The 21,016-nt window shown below is 41.4% G+C and overlaps 1 protein-coding gene across 1 annotated transcript; it reads right to left on the bottom strand.

The window, feature by feature from the left end:
* Window positions 1-2,139: 2,139 nt before the first annotated feature.
* LOC139756033 (hemocyanin B chain-like) lies at window positions 2,140-5,240 on the bottom strand. The gene is made up of 3 exons (XM_071674981.1): window positions 5,122-5,240; window positions 3,007-4,530; window positions 2,140-2,789 (listed from the first exon to the last, which is right to left on the bottom strand). Exons 1-3 carry the CDS (start codon window positions 5,216-5,218, stop codon window positions 2,350-2,352), a joined length of 2,061 nt encoding a protein of 686 aa, XP_071531082.1. The 5' UTR covers window positions 5,219-5,240; the 3' UTR covers window positions 2,140-2,349.
* Window positions 5,241-21,016: the final 15,776 nt, after the last annotated feature.

Consider the following 21,016-nt stretch of genomic DNA (forward strand, 5'->3'; position numbering starts at 1 on the left):
GCAGATACAGGGTGTTTTGGTCGAGGTGGTGTGCAAAGCGAGAGGGTTAGGGAAAATGATTTGGTAAACAGAGAAGAGGTAGTAAAAGCTTTGCGGAAGATGAAAGCCGGCAAGGCAGCAGGTTTGGATGGTATTGCAGTGGAATTTATTAAAAAAAAAGGGGGTGACTCTATTATTGACTGGTTGGTTAGGTTATTTAATGTATGTATGAATCATGGTGAGGTGCCTGAGGATTGGCGGAATGAGTGCATAGTGCCATTGTACAAAGGCAAAGGGGATAAGAGTGAGTGCTCAAATTACAGAGGCATAAGTTTGTTGAGTATTCCTGGTAAATTATATGGGAGGGTATTGATTGAGAGGGTGAAGGCATGTACAGAGCATCAGATTGGGGAAGAGCAGTGTGGTTTCAGAAGTGGTAGAGGATGTGTGGATCAGGTGTTTGCTTTGAAGAATGTATGTGAGAAATACTTAGAAAAGCAAATGGATTTGTATGTAGCATTTATGGATCTGGAGAAGGCATATGATAGAGTTGATAGAGATGCTCTGTGGAAGGTATTAAGAATATATGGTGTGGGAGGCAAGTTGTTAGAAGCAGTGAAAAGTTTTTATCGAGGATGTAAGGCATGTGTACGTGTAGGAAGAGAGGAAAGTGATTGGTTTTCAGTGAATGTAGGTTTGCGGCAGGGGTGTGTGATGTCTCCATGGTTGTTTAATTTGTTTATGGATGGGGTTGTTAGGGAGGTGAATGCAAGAGTTTTGGAAAGAGGGGCAAGTATGAAGTCTGTTGGGGATGAGAGAGCTTGTGAAGTGAGTCAGTTGTTGTTCGCTGATCATACAGCGCTGGTGGCTGATTCATGTGAGAAACTGCAGAAGCTGGTGACTGAGTTTGGTAAAGTGTGCGAAAGAAGAAAGTTAAGAGTAAATGTGAATAAGAGCAAGGTTATTAGGTACAGTAGGGTTGAGGGTCAAGTCAATTGGGAGGTAAGTTTGAATGGAGAAAAACTGGAGGAAGTAAAGTGTTTTAGATATCTGGGAGTGGATCTGGCAGCGGATGGAACCATGGAAGCGGAAGTGGATCATAGGGTGGGGGAGGGGGCGAAAATTCTGGGAGCCTTGAAGAATGTGTGGAAGTCGAGAACATTATCTCGGAAAGCAAAAATGGGTATGTTTGAAGGAATAGTGGTTTCAACAATGTTGTATGGTTGCGAGGCGTGGGCTATGGATAGAGTTGTGCGCAGGAGGATGGATGTGCTGGAAATGAGATGTTTGAGGACAATGTGTGGTGTGAGGTGGTTTGATCGAGTAAGTAACGTAAGGGTAAGAGAGATGTGTGGAAATAAAAAGAGCGTGGTTGAGAGAGCAGAAGAGGGTGTTTTGAAAAGGTTTGGGCACATGGAGAGAATGAGTGAGGAAAGATTGACCAAGAGGATATATGTGTCGGAGGTGGAGGGAACGAGGAGAAGTGGGAGACCAAATTGGAGGTGGAAAGATGGAGTGAAAAATATTTTGTGTGATCGGGGCCTGAACATGCAGGAGGGTGAAAGGAGGGCAAGGAATAGAGTGAATTGGATCGATGTGGTATACAGGGGTTGACGTGCTGTCAGTAGGTTGAAAAAAGTTCAGAGAGATTCAGAGGAGCCCGACATGACCTCTGTTCTACATCCGGACTATGAAAGTCTCTCTTGGCCCTACTTAGTGTATTTAGTGGTGGATTTCCTATATTCCTGCCTCATTTACTATTGTTCTTCTGTGTTTTTCCTCAACTGTAAGTCATTCTATACTTCTGTTTCAATGTGTTGTATTTAGATTGTAACACATACTACCCTTCACGACATTGTTAATTTGTTTCGCTTTTAATGCTTTCCCTTATTTTTATGTGCTTTGTGCTGTGTTTCTTCCGAGTGTTTGTTATATATTGTTTGCATTTTATATATCATTAGTTTGTGCAAGTTTAAGACACAATTCACTCAGCGAAACCAAAGCAAAAAGCTACGAAATTTCTCACTGCAGCTCTAAGGTAAGAATATACATATATATATGAGCATAACAACTTTTTTGGTACATGCTTGGATATGTGGGCTTAAATGTATTCTATTATGACTTGTGACGAATATTGTAACCGGGTAATAACCAAAAATATAAATGCAAATTTCATTTATTATGGGACAGTACTGTTACTACAATGTTTTACATTGTTACATTTTCATGATAACTGAAGAGGAATGATTCACCTAAAATTCTACCCAGTTAGGCATGAAAGAACGTAAACGATCATGTATGAAATTCAATAATTCATTAATGAGAGAGAATGAAAAGTCTGACATTACTATATTATTCAGAAGAGGAAACTTAAGCATGGTGATCTGGATCATGAACGATCGTGACGACTGTGTGCTTGATGTTTGTAACTCCATCAATGACGCGTTCATCAGGAATGCGACGCTCCAGAGGATAACCCAAAGGCCGGTTGTCTGGGTAATCTTCACCATGAACGCCACACTGAGCATGGGTGCCACCGTGCTCGAGGTCCCCACTATGTCCTTCTGTATCCTTGGCTCCGTCAGTCACGGCCACGTAGAGGTTGAATTCCATACCCTGAGGCTTGCTCTTAGGTAGCAACATTCTGTCGGGGATGCCACAGGACCGTTCATACGCACTCAGGTCGAGGTCGTGGCCACCGGTTACAGCATCATCAGCTTGTTGCTTCAGTGACTGGAAACTTGGCATATCAGGGACGGTGACCGATGAGTCCTTAGAACTGCGGTTGATGGTATGAGTTCCACTGGGCACTGTAGGGGAAAAGAAATATTAAACGTTATATTGAGTATATCATGTATGCATATTACCGCATTTTAATGATGCTCATAATTCAGCAACACATAAAACTTCTGCACACATTCCCAGACCCATCTTTTCTCATATGATTACAGAATCTTTCAATTATTTGACGTTCATGAAATAATTATTGAAAATAGATCAAACATTGAAGTTGGTAATGGTACTTACGCTTCTCCCAGAACTTGTCCAGTTCAAGGCAAAGCCAACGTGCTTCATCTATACTCAAGGTTATACCATTATTATCCTTGATGGGGCACAAGAAAATGCGGATGGTAGCCAGATGACCATCATCGTGGTTGTTGGTGACGGTAATCTTATAATTAAATTCTTCATGGTTAAGCCGATGAACTCTGGCATTGATTTCCACATCCTCTATGTTTTCACCGGAATCCACAGCATTAATAAGACTGTACTGGAAGTCATCGAAGAAAGTAGTAAGATGTCCGTCAATAGCAATACTGTCTACGGACACACCGTCGAACTCGAGGTCATCATGGGTGTAGGGAGGGAAAGAGTCCGTGTGTTCTTTAAAGATGTTATCCATATATTTATGCAGACGGAAGAAACTTGGGTCTCGTGTGGCAGTCTCAAAATGTTCCATAACACCGGGAGGCAAGTTGAACTTGCCATGAGGATCTCCCTGTCGACCAAGCATTACGTGAGCAGTGTTGTGTAGTGAACCATAATAACGCGCGTTAGAACTGTACATGGAGGATTCGATAATGTCTCCCAGATATTCAATACCCTTAGGTTGCCTGATGTCGATCGTGTGTCCATCGGTGGCTGTAATGTAACCATGAGCAATTGCGTCACGAATGCGGCTCTCTGTGATTTCCATGTCGTGCACACGAGCTACGCCGTCCACGTCTTCGAAGTGTATGTTGTCTGGACGCACAGGAAACTCACCACCATACTTATAACTGGTAAGTGGAGCAAACCCTTCGTGGATGATGTCATCCCAGTGTAGCTCGTCAACGGGATCCATCCAGTTGGAAAGACGCTCAGAGTCAAAGCGGGCAGTAAGTTGGTGGTGGACCCAGAAGAAGAGCTCACCCTTGCGATCCAAATGATAGCCATAGGAGTCTTGCCACCAGAAGGGGAAGTCCATATGCCAAGTAACGTGGTGAATGTTCATGCCAATATCCTCTCCGAAGTAGGCCACTCGTTGTTCCTTGTTCTTTTTTGTTCCAGTAAAACTCACATCAAATGTACCTGCTCTTTGTGTCATCTTGGCAGAGTAAGCCTTGTCGATGACCTCACTGTTTGTAAACATGTGAGGGGTGATTTCGTAGAGTGGAGGCAAAACAATCCCGTCTCCCAGTTTGGAGTGGATGACACCCACATAAAGTGCATACACAAACTCTCCCTCATTCATTTGCTCACGAAAGTAGGCGGCGTTGCTACGGAAACAGTACCATTCCTTGCACTGATTCAAGACAGCAAAAAGCATGAGAGCTTCTTCTCGTTGGCGAGTGTTAAAAAGTGAGAACCAGTGATGCTTCTCCAAGAGTCTGTGATCGGTAAGCTCCTTCATAAGCGTCTCGGCGGCTGCACCTTGGTCATTATATATGGAAGTGTCGCCCAAAGGGTTAAAGTTTTCTGCTATTTCTTTCAAATCTGGATACTTTGTGGGCTCGTAGATCTTGTCCAGCAGATGGTTGATATCTTGTTGTTTACGAGCGTTATCAGATCCTGGAATGGAAGACTTTTGAATAATCATCATGCCATTACCTACATGACATTATGTGCTATTATGCAATATCTAAACATTCATAATAATAAAGCCCTTCTTAAAGAGATTCTTTAAAACATCTTATAACAGATGACACCTTGTCGATGTATGTGAACTCTAACGAATGACATAGTGATGTTATATCAGGATATTCATTCATTCGTTACCACCAGTGATGGTGGTGTTTCTCTTCTCCATTGTGTCTTTAGGAAAATTAGTGAATTACATCCCTTGGCCATATCACGCCTAGGGGACGAAAATTTAAACATCCCTTAGTGAGGGGTTATGATAATGTGTATGTACGTGTGTGTGTATGTGTATGTGTGTGTGTGTGTGTGTGTGTGTGTGTGTGTGTGTGTGTGTGTGTGTGTGTGTATAGTATACAGTATTTAGATGTGACTAGAATTCATAGTGATAGCAATAATCGGCTAACATGTAACTTTTCATTTCATACCAGTACATATTTTCTGAAGTGCAAAGTCTATTGGTAAGCACTTAGCATGCAGTGCTGGAGCAGTGAGAGTGTTTGGTACTGTAAGTACTGCGCTTACCATGTTCGTCACTTTGGAAGCCTTCACTTAGTTCCTCGCTGAAGCTTGGCCAAGCGGCAGCGGCCGCTACTAGCACACACAAGACCGGGACCTTCATGCTGGTGGTGGTGGTACTGAGCTCTCCCAGACCGCTTATATACTGGTGTCCGTCCGGACCCACAGTGACCTTTGGTTCCATTGACAACCTTAATGCTTGAGACGTGAGTGGCAACACACCTATGTCCACGATTTCTTTGTACATCTGTATCCATAACTGTGTACTGACTCTCTCTCTCTCTCTCTCTCTCTCTCTCTCTCTCTCTCTCTCTCTCTCTCTCTCTCTCTCTCTCTCTCTCTCTCTCTCTCTCTCTCTCTCTCTCTCTCTCTCTCTCTCTCTCTCTCTCTCTCTCTCTCTTCAGTATTAAGTAATCTTTGCATGGAATTCTTTGCAACAAAATCAATAATGATTATCTTACCCTCTAGTTGGTTTAGGTGTGTAGATGATGTTCTTCATGTCTGGTCAACAAACGAACCACGACGCTAACTTGGAACAAGACAAATCTCCACATTTGCTGTTCATAGATTTTGTCCCTACCTATGAGAGCTGTCTCCATGGCTATCCTTCAACGTTGTCCATTCTGACAAATGTCCACGTTCCACTATGTATAATGCGATCACCCTTGTAGTTCTCTGATACCTCAGGTTAGCTTGTGTTGTGCGATCCTCTCCGTCTCGTCTCTCAGAAATATGCACGTAAGCAATTATTACAATGACCTTTGTAGACAACGCTCACCTCATTCTTGACCTCATCTCTCTGTTTAGGGCTCACCACATCACCAAACTTGTTGTCCGATTAGGCAGCAACATTCAAGCTCTTTTTTTCATATTTCTTAGAATTTTGTCTATGTCCTGGGCCTGCTTCGAACTAAGGACCAGTAAGATTCTCTTTATCTCTTCAGTTGAACTTTAATTTTCCCTTAGGCATCGTTCCCTTATCCTTTTTGCCCTATTCCTTGATAATGATGGGAATCCTTGGAGGTAGCTAAATTTTCTGAATGCCTGACCAACAAAACTAAACTTGCCTTCAGGGTATTACTGAAGGTACATAACAACGCTCCTAGGGAAAATCCTATCACCGCTCCAGACATTCTTCTATCGTTTTGGGCAGAAATTGTATGAAATGACATTCATACGGCGGTGTTCTGTACACGGGATATCCCGGGCCTTGTTTGTGTCTTCATACAATAGTATGTAGGAATGTTATCTGTCCATCGTTTTCTTCTTCTATGAACCGAATGCTCTCACACACTTTGTTAAGTCCACCTTAATTTGTTGCCACTGGAATAACAGTTATAGAATCGTTAACATGTCTGCGGCACGTAGTGTCGCTGCTCATTGTTCTGATGAAACTGTCTCTTCTCTATTATCTCAATATGTGGACGGGCCATTATTACACCAAGGGGGTTACCATTGCTTAGCCCCTATGCTGTCAATACTCCTCTCCATTGAATGTAAAATGGTCGAAATCAACAAACAATGACATGTTTCTCTTATAACTTGAATAACTCGTCTTTGCTAACATTGTCTACCGAAACCACAGCCCCCCATTTGTTACCAGGTATCATAGACCTTTAATGGTTTTTCCTGACTTCATCAAATGCCCTGGTTTAGTCCAATAAAAGTACGTCGCCTCCTGTATACCACATTGCTCCAATTGGTTCTATCCCATGTACGCTTTACACCATCCTGCATGTTCAAGTCCTGATCATTCAAAATCTTTTCCGCTTCAACCTTCCACCTCCAGTTTCGTTTCCCCCCTTCTCGACCCCTCCATTTCTGACACGTATATCATCTTTGTGAACCTCCCCATCATCCATTCTCTCCATACGATCATCTCTCCTCACACCAAATTTGTGCTCAAACATTTTATTTCTAGCACATTCACCCTCTTCCATACAGTCTCACTCATAGCCCAAGTCTCGCATCTGTACAATACCGCTGACTACTATATACCTACCTTCAAACATGCCCCACTTTCCCCTCCCAGACAGTGACCTCTCTTTCCACGCATTTCTCTCAGTGTGTCCAGAACCTTAGAACCCCAACCCCAACTCCCACCCACCCATTCACCCTATTACTCACTTCAGCTCTTCGCTGCCGGGTCCTGCTCTCAGGCATCTAAAACACTTCACCACCAAGTGTTCTCCATTCAAACTCACGACCCAGCTAACCTGCCACTTTGAAGTGCTAGAATTTATTACATGGCTCTTATTCGCTTTCATTCTCAGTTTTCTCCTTTCATACACTCTCCCAGAATCAGATATCATTATATGCAGTTTTCTCAGCCAGAGTCCCATTAGCAACCCCCAATTGACACACCTCCCAAGGCCACCCCCCCGTCCACACCTCTGACAGTCTGCAGACATATTCCTCTCCCCAAGACCTCGCGTTTACCTCCCTTATCCACCACCTCACCGCAAAAGAAGGGATTCAGAAGCCATGGAGACATTGCACACCCTCTTTCCAGACTCTCCTTCACCTGGAACTGCCTATCTTTCTCTCTACCTACTCGCACACACGTCATACTCTCTTGATGATAATTTTGCACTGATTCTAATAGCTTTCCTTCCACGTTATACATTCGTAATACCTTCCACAAGGCGACTGTATCACCCCTATCATATGCTTTCTCCAGAACCATAAATAACATCCTTCTGCTTCCCTGAGAATTCTTCTCGCAAAATCATCAAAGCAAACACCTGGCCTAAACATCCTCTACCTCTCCTCAAACCACATTTTTCCTTCCCAAGCTGATGCTCTATGCATGGCGCTACCGTCTCTGTCACCGCTCTATCAAAGCAACTTATCAGGTACACTTGGCAGACTATACAAGAGTAATTTGAAGAATCACGTTTGCTCCCTTTTCCTCTCTAGAACAACACTAAATAGGTATTTCACTAATCCTCAGTCGCCTCACCAATATCCACACATACATTTAAAATCCTAGCCAATACATCAATAACACAGTCACCTCCTTTCTTAAGAATTTCAACTGCAATACCATCCACTCCGGCCGCCTTGCCACATTTAATCTTACACAAGACTTTCACTACCTCCTCTGTTTTCACCAAACCACTTCCCATGTCTCTACCGCATATATACATACCTTCCCAGCTCAAACATCCTATCATCAAATACATCCATCTGGCCAGAATATTCAAACCATATCCTCTTCATTTCATTTCTGCTTGTTACCAGTTTCCTATTTTCGAGTTCCTCATTTCTTCTCTTTCTTGTTTCCCTCACACTATCAACCTCCAGCCTAAACATTTTCATATTCTGCCTAAAGTTTGCAAACACTAGCTCACATCAAGTTTCATCTGCCTTCTTTTTCATCCCCTAAACATTCTTCATAATTTCGCTTTCTATTGTACATCTCCCAATCACTACTTACACTCCCTACCTTTAATATCAATCAGATTCGTCACCCAACCAATCACTACCCACTCTCACCTGTCCGTCTCCTACTTCCTAACGTCACATACTTCTCCCGCACATGTAAGCAGTGCTTCCCTAGATACCACCAATTCCTTACAAGTTCGTCTACTTTCAATTGCTCTCACATTTCCTGTCATCTTTTCCGACAAGCCTCTTTCCAAATTCAATCACTTTGACATCCACTTTTCTCCTATATCACCTGTTTTCCTAAAGCCTCTGCAAACCTTTAGCCTCGCCTCCACTAAGGCAATGATAAGAACATTCACGCCCAAGAGTCTTTCCCAAGCATGTCCAATCCATTTATGGATGATCCTATTGTTTGGTTTCCTTTGGAGGAATCATTAGCCCCTGTGTATTAACATCATCGTCTAAAATGCCATACGGAAAGCGACTGGGAAACCAAACGGGAAGCCAAATAGAAGGCACTATTTTGTATCTAAGCGAACTCTAAGATGAAGTCGTTTACAGGAATTGACATTTCAGAGAAATAACTAACGGGAAATTTTCATGAACTAAGCAGGTGCAAAAAAATGTTAATAGACAACCTGAGATGAATTTATCATCAAGTCTATTCTGAAACGCATCCACGGCACTGCTTTCAGCCACTTGAATTGGAAATTCATTCCATATATCAGTAATCATGTTGAAGAAAGTATTTAGCCTCATTCGAGGTAAAACCTTTGCTTACCAATATGGAATTGGAAAAAACTGTCCTTAAGTTGCTTGTTAGATCAAGATAATCTGCATTTAGGTCACCTTGTAACCTTTCTTTTTTTCTCTAAGCTAAATAGATTTAAGTCCTTCAGTCGGGTCTCAGTAGCTCGCACTGCACTCCACTTCACCCGGTAAGGTGAACAAAGCTGAAAACAATATTCAAGCTTAGGACACAGCAATGATTCGTCAGGAGTGAAGATAATTTCCATGGACTTAGATTCAATAGCCCTGCCATTAAATCCAAGAATCTTAACCCCCCTTTTAGCTAATAATTTGCATTGCTTACTTGGCTTTAGATCACCAGAGATTACTTCACTTATATCGTTTTCCTCACTCACCTTTCGTAGTTCAAGAGAATTCATGCTGTAGCTTGCTTTTTCGTTTTACTATCGATGTCTAAAACTTTGGAAATGTCGATACTTTAATTCCTTGCCATCTGTGAACCCAGTCCATCAGCTTATCTGTGTCCATTTGAAGTTGCAGACGTTCATTTTCTGATGTAGATTTATTTTCTAACCTGTTATCGTCTGCGAATTTCGATAACTTATATTGCAGTCTATTATCACTATCATTAATATATATGATAAAGAATCGGTTTAAAGACTGATGATTGTTGCACACCACATGCTAGGTCAAACCATTCTGAAACTTGACTATTCACCACTTACTTTGTTTACAGTCAGTCAATATCTTAGCCACAATCCCATCTAGACCATGTGACTTAACTTTTGTTCGAAACCTTTGATGTGGAACTTAATCGCTTGTTGTTGAAAATCTTATTCGATGCCACATTAACGGCCTCGCAGATTTGTCGGCCATGAGAGATTTCGTCGAAAACCATGTTGATGATCTTTCATCAGATGGTGGTTCTGTCAATGGTTCACACAATCTTTTCCGTAGTGATGGTTTCCATAAGTTTACCAACTATAGCCGTTCAGCTGATTGTACGATACTTTTCGGGCAGTTGTTCATAACTTTTTCTTTTCACGTGTTATGATGTGAGGGGATAAAGTAAGATCTAGAACCAGGACAAGACCTGAGGGTGAGTAAGGATAGCCTCGGGATGAGCATAACAAGGTGGAGAGAAGGGTTGGAGTAAGTGTGGAGTTGACTGTAATGAGTTGCTGTGTAATATTGTGGAAGTTCGTTATAAGGAAGAGGTGATTATCCTCAGATCCTCCAAGATATGGGCTGAACATCTGAATAAATGGAGTCCGAAGTGCCGTTGGAGGGTCCGGACTGTGTAGACTGGGAATGAGCGTAAACTATGTAGGATAAAATTAAGCTCTGTGTGGTGTGCGATGGATGGCAAGCACAGTAGAACTGTTGTCTTGTTACCCATTTCGACTGGTGGGCAACTGACGGCCGATGAGTTATGTTGAAGCGCTTCAGATAGTGGGCTGGACAGCAGGAGTGTACATGCACTGACTAGGTACCAACGAGTATTGCAGTTTGAAGGTCTAAAATGAAAACTAGAACGAGAACGAGAAGTGAGGGAAGGAGATGAAGGTGCTACAGGGGGAACTGCGATGAAGGTACAGAGTGAGCGAACGTAGTAAGCTGATAGAATTATGTGGAATTGCTGAGAGTCAGTCAGCGTTAGAATGACGTTTTCTATGAGCTCCTGGTGAGCGCAGACAGATGGCCAGACAGACGCCAGACATTGACAAGTAGTAGCTGGCACCTTCAAATGATTCCATAGATTATTGACAATTTTGAACATTTAGTGTTATCAAAAATATATTAGGACGGCGTAATGGTTGTAAGGAATATTTACGACGACCAAAAATAAGTGATATTGCAAGGGTTGTGAAAACTGCTTCTCTGGAGGTGGGAGGTGGTGGGTAGGTGTTGAGTCGGGGTTGAGGGGTTGGGTGAGTACAGTCTGCTACGTGTGTGCACCCTCCATGTTGAGGCATGAGGTCAGTGACTCCCATCCTTGGAACACTTGAGTTATCTGGATTTGTGACTGTTGTTTTCTGTTATGCAGATAGCGTTCGAGAACAGTAGCCTTATATCATTCAGCAACGATAAGGAATTACATTGAGATGTGGGAGGACTAGCAACCGTGTTTGAAAGAATAAAAAGTGTGGCACCCAAGGCTTGGTGGACACAAGTCCATTCCAAAAGTCATAGGAATGATTCTGATCTTATATGCAAATGACATCTTAGCCAACTGCAGTAAAAAAAAAAAAAAAAATGGTTTCCCCTTTTAAGCAAGTATTTCGACTCGGTATCAAACACCGAAAATTCGCCAAATATATCGCAAATACAAGACGTATTCCTAGTCATTGAAGATAGAAATTTGGGCAGGATAGATAGATTTTTGAGGTACTTAACGTATTTCATCGTCTAAGCTATTCATCTCGACAAACTAAATGTGGACAAGCCGACTAGCTGATTGCCGTACGCTACTGAAAAGAGACGAGCCGATTAAACTCATCAAATCTTTGTGGGAACGGAAAGTGTCAGATGACTGACAGCTGACCAACAACGTAACGCCAATCTTCAAAAAATAAGATTGAAAAATTCTCTTTGAAATGCTGACTCATCACCTCGGTTCAAGGAGGAGCGTTATTAAACACTAATTAACGACAGATCATCAGATTCCTAGTAGACCATTCATTGATAAACGACCGTGAACATTGCATTCGAAATGAGAGATAGTGTTTAATGGACCTGATTGAATCCAGTGGTCATATTGATAATAACCGGGACTCCAAAATGCTCTCTGATGTTTTGTAACTGGATTTTCGCAAAACCTTCGATACAGTACCACTTGAAATACTGCCAAGTTAATTTCAAGTTCAAGACAAAGGAGATCGAACCTGTGCGTGGATAGCAGACCGGCTTTCACACTGGAAACAAAGAGAGGCACTTAAATCAGGAAGTATCGACTACCTTCACTTCTTTGTACGGAACAATATGACACCAAAGACAAGATTCTGATAAACGCCCATTAGTCTGGCATCATATCGTTAGCCATGCTTTCACAATACTATAATATAACGATTGCTAGCGACATTTCCTGTCAACTGTTATGATAAATGTTATATTGATTTCATACCTCGAGGAAATAACTATAAGATTATTATATACTCATAAAGAAATTTGACTTACATTTATGTTTCCCAACCCTACTGAGATAACATGAGTCGTAACGATCGTTCAAACATTCATAGGACCCATCTGGGGAAATACTATTTCTTTTTATTTTTTTTTCTACCGTGAGCACATCAACGAACCTAGACTCAGGACACATATATACATCAACGACTTAGAGACAGGTGTCATCATATATACATATGACCGACTTGGAGACAAGATCCATCATCAAATATGGCGACGACGTGAAATCAAAAACCTGCAGCCCAGTCAAAGAAAGGCGTTTAGACAAACAGGGAAAATACAATGGTCAGAGACACGGCAAATGGATTGCACCCAAAATAATAGATCATGATGACAGAAAGCTTATAAAACCGTTATTAGAAGTAATGAACTAAGAGAGATTGTCAGTAATGACCTTGGATATGGTAAATGATTTGCTTAACTGCATACGAAACATACGAACATGATCCTAAGATTCATGACCAGATGCATAAGCTAGAAAATATACACTACAAAACTCGTCCTTTACATCGCACTCGTTAAAACCTGACCTGAAATACGCTCTCGCATTCCGGACACCGTCCTGGATCAACCGATTGGAAATGATGGAATTCGACCAAATTCAGAGAAGAGCAACCAAGTAATTCCTACATTCACACTGAAGCCTCATTGAGGAAACACTTAAAATCCTAACGCTAAAGCTTTTGCAGTCAACTTAACTCCCCCTTCCCTCCTAAGCTTTAGCAGTCAACTTAACTTCCCTCACTCAACCATAACAGATACAGGGAGGTTCTAAGAAAAGTTTTCAAAACACAGAACCGTTGTGAGAGCAACACTCGGCAAGCTGCTGCTACATCATGTGATTACTGTGTTGCCGTTGGCAACTACCGGGTGGGCTGTTTTGATACACCTCGAAGCTTTGTAACTATCTACCCTTCCATATCTTTCCAAACAACTATGACCTGTCACATTTGAAAATAGTTTTTCCACATTCATTTTCACTTCCTCATCTTCTCTTCCATAATTCTTTCTTTGTATTTCATTTAAGACCCGGCGTATATTAGGACTTGTTTCCGTGACTGGAACCTCGAACGTAGAAAAGAAATACGAAAATTTCTTCGCTTCAGACAAGTTCACTGACCAGAAGTGTTTGAACAGTAGAATAAACTACATGTAGTTGTTGAAAATGCAATGACCATTAATAACCACCAGACCACGGCTAGACAAATACTTCAGTGATATCTGTTATCAGTAGATAATCGTGCTTATCAAATGTCCTTAACATTTTACTTTCATCTTATACTCGTATCTTGAAAGTCTGTACTATTTTTTCTCCGAGTCCAGCCCGTGCGCTGTGAATGATCTTGAAACCGGCAAAAGAAAAAAAAAGGCAAATCCCTTCCCCATCGTCTTTTAAATTTCCCATTGTATCAAATGCCCCCTTACTCCTCTTCCTCCTCCTTCCCCGTACTACATGGCGTTCTTCTTTTCTCTCATCTTATCCTACTGTCACTTGACCCGGTGAGAGAGACAGGCGAACTGGGAATTACCTTCTGTGTTACTACACCTGTTCGTACTACTACGTCAGACTTAGTTTTAGCAGATAACCTCATCATGGACCATCAGGTCTCCTGTCAATTGACATTATCATGTACTCCTACATTCATAAAGGGCGAAATAAGAAATCCAGTATACTAGTGGAATGGATCAGTAGCTTCAGATAACCATCCACAAATAGTAAATGTGATACTGACAAACTAACCAACCAATCGAGGCAAGTAAAAGCCATTAGAGAGTTCGTGTGACTGGACGAAACGAGTCACTGGAATTCAACCCCGCTCACGCATGGGTGGGCTTTAGTATATGGCTTCGATGTGAACAAACTTGTTTTGAGGACTATAAAAGAACTGAGCAACCAAAGGCGTCAAGGTCCAACCAACTTAATCCAGGAAGTAAATACCAATCATCACCAGTTCCTTTACTGCAAGACTCGAATCACAGTGGAAGAATGAAATAAGGGCGATGATCATTGTACTCCATTGGAAGGACATTACGCACTGCAGGAAACCAGATCTAATCCAACAGTATATACGGCAGTTGACTTAGTATAACATGTGTAGTATCTGAGGGTCAGTGGAAAGGATGTGCATAACTTAATTGATGGAATAGATACTGACATTAACTGGGATCAAACGAACGAAAAAAAAGCAAAAGAAAATCGGGAATCAAGTTTGAATAAAACCAGCGCAGGTAGTCAACGCGATTTCAGTGTAACTTCTAAAATATCAATAATAGCATGAAGACAAAAAAAATGTTACTATCTAGTGAATATAGAAGAAAAATAACGAAAACCTTTCATGGCAAAAACAGAATAAGACACAGAAAATACTTCATGGTATCTGAAAACACCAGATATGATACAATGGCGTGCACTAGATCAGACCAAAACATAAGTGATCAAAGAAGACTGGATTGTTTAGAGCCATGCTACTTAACCAACCTGGACGACATAACCATCCAAACTATTGGAAGGAATCGACTATGTGTTGTGTTAGCTTGGCAGGTCGGCCTCTTTAGCCGTCGGCTAACTGAGGATCGCTAAGAAGTTGATGTCGCTGGTTCGACGTGGACTACTGCTTCCCAACTGTCACCATCCAAGTCCGGTGTTGGTTGGTGATGAGCATGAATATTATTCTTGAATGTTGAGTTGGAGGGACGGGTCCAGCGAGTTAAAGACTCAGTCGGGACCTTAGTAGTAGGGTGAGCAAGAAAGAACAAGAACAAAGGAGGAAGAACTGCATAGAGGTGATAGAACAAGAACAAAGGAGGAAGAACTGCATAGAGGTGATAGAACAAGAACAAAGGAGGAAGAACTGCATAGAGATGATAGAACAAGAACAAAGGAGGAAGAACTGCATAGAGATGATAGAACAAGAACAAAGGAGGAAGAACTGCATAGAGATGATAGAACAAGAACAAAGGAGGAAGAACTGCATAGAGGTGATAGAACAAGAACAAAGGAGGAAGAACTGCATAGAGGTGATAGACAAAAACGTTGGACTCAAGTGGCCCGTTATCAAGCACTCATGCTGTTGTTTCTCTGTCCCATGATAGCGGTTGCTCGCTTATCGATGTTTACGTCGTCTCCCACGAAAAAATCAAAGTAGGTTCAAGGAGCAGTCCGCAAACACAGGACGATCATGGTGATAAAGCATTATTGAGGAAAATAACAAGGGGATATTTTTTTCAAGTTGTAAGAGCTTCTATGGATGGCTTTAGAAAATGTTTGATATCGTAATGATAAGAGCACTTCTAGCCAAACTTATTCAGCACCACAAGTGATATTACTGTGTATTTAAATGATAAAGTCGTTGTGCATAGAGCAGGTCACACAAGATGAAATTATCTGTTCAGAATTAATTTGTTCATTGTCATCGTAGACTCTTTCTAGAATCGTTCTTTAAGTCCCGAAAACATGGTTGCTCTAATTCTAGAAACATAGGTAGATGAAAGCGGTTATTCTGTGACATATCGCGTGATACAAAAACAAGTGTAACTCGCCATTTTGCAATCACAACACAGCTTAATATATATGTATATTGGAAAGGATCACAATTTTGCGCGTGATTTAGTATATTCCTATGAGTCCATGTCGTCCTAGCTACGTCTTTTCGTTGTATATCAACTGACTGTTATATTTATCTCTGGTGTCTCCCTTGATGATGTGATTATTACACGAAAGTGCACTTGGGATCTTATTGTGTTTCATTTTTCTCGTGGACTCAAAGGGGAATGCATGCATAGTGCCATTGTACAAAGGCAAAGGGGATAAAGGTGAGTGTTCAGATTACAGAGGTGTAAGTTTGTTGAGTATTCCAGGGAAATTATATGGGAGGGTATTGATTGAGAGGGTGAAGGTATGTACAGAGCATCAGATTAGGGAAGAGCAGTGTGGTTTCAGAAGTGGTAGAGGATGTGTAGCTTAGGTGTTTACTTTGAAGAATGTATGTTAGGAAAACAAGTGGATTTGTATGTAGCATTTATGGATCTGGAGAAGGCATATGATAGAGTTGATAGAGATGCTCTGTGAAAGGTATTAAGAGTATATGGTGTGGGAGGCAATTAAGACAGATTCAATGATACTGCGTGTGACATAATCAGCAGAGGGATATAGAATAAAGGGATTTATAAGGTCGACGGGGTGAAAACGATCCCCCCGTAGACCTTCAAAATCCCGTTTTCTATACTCTTATGCTGATTGTGCCACACGTAACTTCATTGAATCTGACTTAATTGCTAATACTAAGAGAGAAAAAATTGCGTCACAAAACCTGGATATGAAATGCAGTACGCAAATAACATGTATTATAAGAAATATGCCGAATTACATAGAACGCAAGAAGTGAGGGGAAAACACTATTAGCAATACAAATTAGCAATATCATGACAGGCAGTGTGTGATACAACATAAAAACATAAATATGGAAAAAGAAATATAAAAATCCCACAGAAGAAGAAAGCACAGAACAGTCTTACACAAAGTAGGAATATATACACGCCAACACTGAATATACTAAGTCAGGCCAAGCGAGACCTATATTGTTCTGGTGTGGCGTTGAGGTCAGGTCGGGCTCGTCTGATTCTCTCTCATCTTTGTAACGGAGGCCCAGGTTGGCAGTGACTTGTTTCCCCTGTTCTGATATGGCGGACTCGGTAGCTTATGGTGGGTCAATGACGTGTTCACCTTGTTCTAAGACAGCGTTAGGTCTATGTTCTATCGGCGGGCCATCAAAAGCTGTACGACTGTGGTCAGGTTTGTCTGGATGCTGGTGACGGGTGCTTTCTCTCTAATATGAATAGCCTCAAATATCTGTAGTCTCCTCCAAGCTATAGTGATCGGGCCCACCTGTCACCTATCTGTATTGAAATATCCATATCTAATGTATGTTCCATTCATGTGTACCTGCATATGTATGTCCCAATATACCCCTCCTGACTTAAACAGTTAGCTTGCATTTGTACCATAATTGCTAAACCATGCAACTTGTTAGATATGACAATCAATTGATAAAACATTTTCTGTCGTACCTTACGCTTCTTCTGTATGATTCCCAGTAAGGATATATTCTGTACATTGTACTCCTCATATTCCTACTTCTTGTAAGATTGTTCTGAGTTTTCCTCTTCTGTAAGTTTTTATATTTCTGTATCCATATTGTTTCCTGTATTATAGCTTATACTACCCGTCGTGATGTTGATAATTTGTGTTGTTTTTCTTCACTTTTTACGTTCTGTGTAATGAGGTTTGTTTCTTATGTACACCTTATTGACAGCTTGTCCCCTTCCCCCTTGTTCCCTACCAGACAAGGCAGGAAACAGCGCCTTTGATTCTTCATTACTGACATCTAAGATGCACTGTGGAGGAGCGGTTATGTTCTAGCCCTCCTAACACGGCAAAATGTTGTAGGTATTTGTAGGTAGGTAATGATCTGAATAAAAAGAGTTGTTTTATTGGGGCATTGGAGTCAAAAGCAGAGGACCTCTGTCTCCATTGTAACCGTATCATCGTTCATTTTATCTTTGTTATGCCTTCAAAACGTAGAAAATGGATGAGAACTATAACAGAAAATGATTAACTGTAGGAGAAACTCATTCAGTTTGCATCTGTCACTCGGATATCAAACTGGGGTAATGTGAGAACAATACATCAATAAAGAAAGTTGACGAGTATACCCGGTTGGGACCAAGGACCCTCGGGGTCCTCGTTCCGTTATGGAAAAGGAGGAACAACTTTAATGGTAACGAATGTCAATGTTATTTGTAATATGACATATTGACGTTGATTGTAGTAAAAAGGGTCAAAATACATTATTACAGGACGTACAATGTACAGTATATACCTGTACTGAAAATCATTACAGAGGAGGCTTAGGATATGACAGAAAATGGCTTGTAAGTTGATTGTCATATACAACAAGTTACAAGATCTGGCAATTATGATACATATGCAAAACCAATTGTGTAAGTCAACAGAGGTATATTGGGAAATAAATACGCAGGTACCAATGAATAGAACGTACAAGAGGTATTAACATATCAACATTGATGCGTGACTGCTGCCCCAAAAGCAAGAGTAAACATCATCTTATAATGAAAAATGTACAATGTATAGAGGTTCAAAATGAGGTTTAGGCTCATAGATTGCAACAAGTCGTTCCATATGGAAATTTGATATGATTAATTCATCTATGTACATGATATCTACATAAATCAAGGCATAGCACAGTTCTAGATATGGTACCAAAAGTCTTCAAGGATATTATTTTGTGTAGAATAAATACAAAGTTGTCGAACTTAAGGTTTAGAGGTCTGAAATCACTGATTTTGGAACGGTTGCTTACATAGTGCTCTTAACTCGTATCAGTTCGAGGGTTCAGGATCACAGTTTCTCGTGACTTTCAACATATAGTAATTGTACATTAGACGTATTCTGGGCGTTGCAATACCACATTCTCTAGCAGAGGTCTTGTGCTTTCGATCCTGGTTGCTTTTGAGCCTGAAGCGATCATAGTTCACAATGCATAGTACACGGCTACCTAATTTTTCATTACTATGCTTTTCATTAAGCTGAGAGTGTTGGAGGGGCCTGGGAGTAAACAGTTATATTTAGCAAGATTATCAACACAGTCATAACGATTATGTCCAAAATATGCAGGTAGCCGTAGGAATTGGATATATTGGTCATTGTTACCTGCTTCATTGATCAGGGAGTATCTGTTGGAAGGAAAGGTTTCACGCTGAGCGCTTTCTCCAGAGAGCGGTGCAAAAACTGGGCTTGGAGTCACAGAAGATCACAGCATGAGGTCGGAGTTAGATGAGATATCTCAGTGCCATGAGAAAACTATGCGTAGTGGGTAGAGCCAGACAGTGGACTATGTATCTCTTTTCTGGGAGTGAATATGATACCTCACGCCAGGTTCTGAGTGTTGTTCAAGGATGACGTCCCTATTCACAGCGTCAGAGGCAAGTTAGAGATTTATGTGTACTCTTGTTGATGGGCAGATTACGAGGGAAACTAATGGTGTGTAACTCTAACTGGTTAAAACCCAGAGAGGTAAGGGGTCAGCTGAGAAGGGACGATGTATGTGAACCTATTGAGGATGATGCGCCCAAGTACTTTACAGAGACTGAACTAAGATAAATGGGTCGACGATGATCAGAGTCAGGTATTGGTATGGGTCTTATGGCGTTGTGTGTCCAGACTGAAGTAAGGACTTCATATGGAAGGCCCATGTTGAAGAGATCAGGTAGGGTATAAGTAGAAGACATGACTTTTAAGATATGTCGTAGTACATGATAACTAACACCATCATCCCCCAGGTGCAGTGGTCTTACCTTAGAGCAAGTGCACGTTGCAGCTCTTCAGATGCGACTGGGATGCTGTCCATCTCTGTCTGGTCGCTCAGAGTTATTTCTATGTTAAAAACTTGGTTGACTGATGGTAGAAAACAAACAGATGATGGAACAAATTGCAGCTAGACAGAAGAAGACAGAGAGACAAGGATGACAGGACAGACTCTCAGATGACAGTATGACGAAAGATGCAGCAAGAAAGACAGACAGAAGAACAATCAGACGAACGGCTAGATGGAAAGAGAAAACGAATAGATGAACAGGTTTACAAACGAATAAAGAAATAGATAATCGAACGAGGAAACAAATTGGTGTGTGACGGAAGACGAAATAAGTAGACGGAGGGATATAGAGACAGACAGACGGGCATGTTGATGAATTTAGATACAGATAAACAAAATAACAAACGGATGCAAACATTAGAAAAACAAGGGAAAAACGTTTAACTCCCACGAGACAAATTATTCACGTGTGTCGAGCGCTAGAGGGGAGTAGAAGGAAGTCAAGGTTGACAGACAACTTCACGCCAATTTATTCTTTGTGGTTCAGTCAGTCACTAAGCCCGCTATGTTTGTCTTCCCTGAAGCGGACCAAGACCCTGGCAGCCATATTTGTTTTCCGCGGGGCAGCCTTACGCATTCTTGGGTTGTCAAACATCGACTCTCCCCAAGCCGACCAACGCCACCACACCGAGTTGATCGACTGACTCGCATTTAGGTCAATTCTTATTCAGTATTCTTGTCAGTGTGAAAGACTTACATTTAGAAATGGTGGGATAACTCCTCAGAGGATCCAGATGTTGAAGAATAATCTTTGGCTACCATTACCATTCTTTAAAAGGGTAATTAGATAGGAAGAAGAGGTGGAACAGGAGAAGGGATAGTTTGAAAAGGAAGAACAAGTGTACAAGTGTATGGAGTAAGTTTTTTTTTTATAGATTTGGATGATTATCTGGAAGCGTGTCACCGTCTCTGTCTCTCTCTCTCTCTCTCTCTCTCTCTCTCTCTCTCTCTCTCTCTCTCTCTCTCTCTCTCTCTCTCTCTCTCTCTCTCTCTCTCTCTCTCTCTCCTGTTAGAACCACCATAATCTCTAACACTGAGCTGTGGAACTCACCCGGAACCTTCTCTATTAACTTTTAGGGCTTCTTTATGCAATGTAGCTAAACTGGAGATGCTTATTCTTG

The sequence above is a fragment of the Panulirus ornatus genome, chromosome 20 (assembly GCF_036320965.1).
Source record: "Panulirus ornatus isolate Po-2019 chromosome 20, ASM3632096v1, whole genome shotgun sequence".
NCBI lineage: Eukaryota > Metazoa > Arthropoda > Malacostraca > Decapoda > Palinuridae > Panulirus > Panulirus ornatus.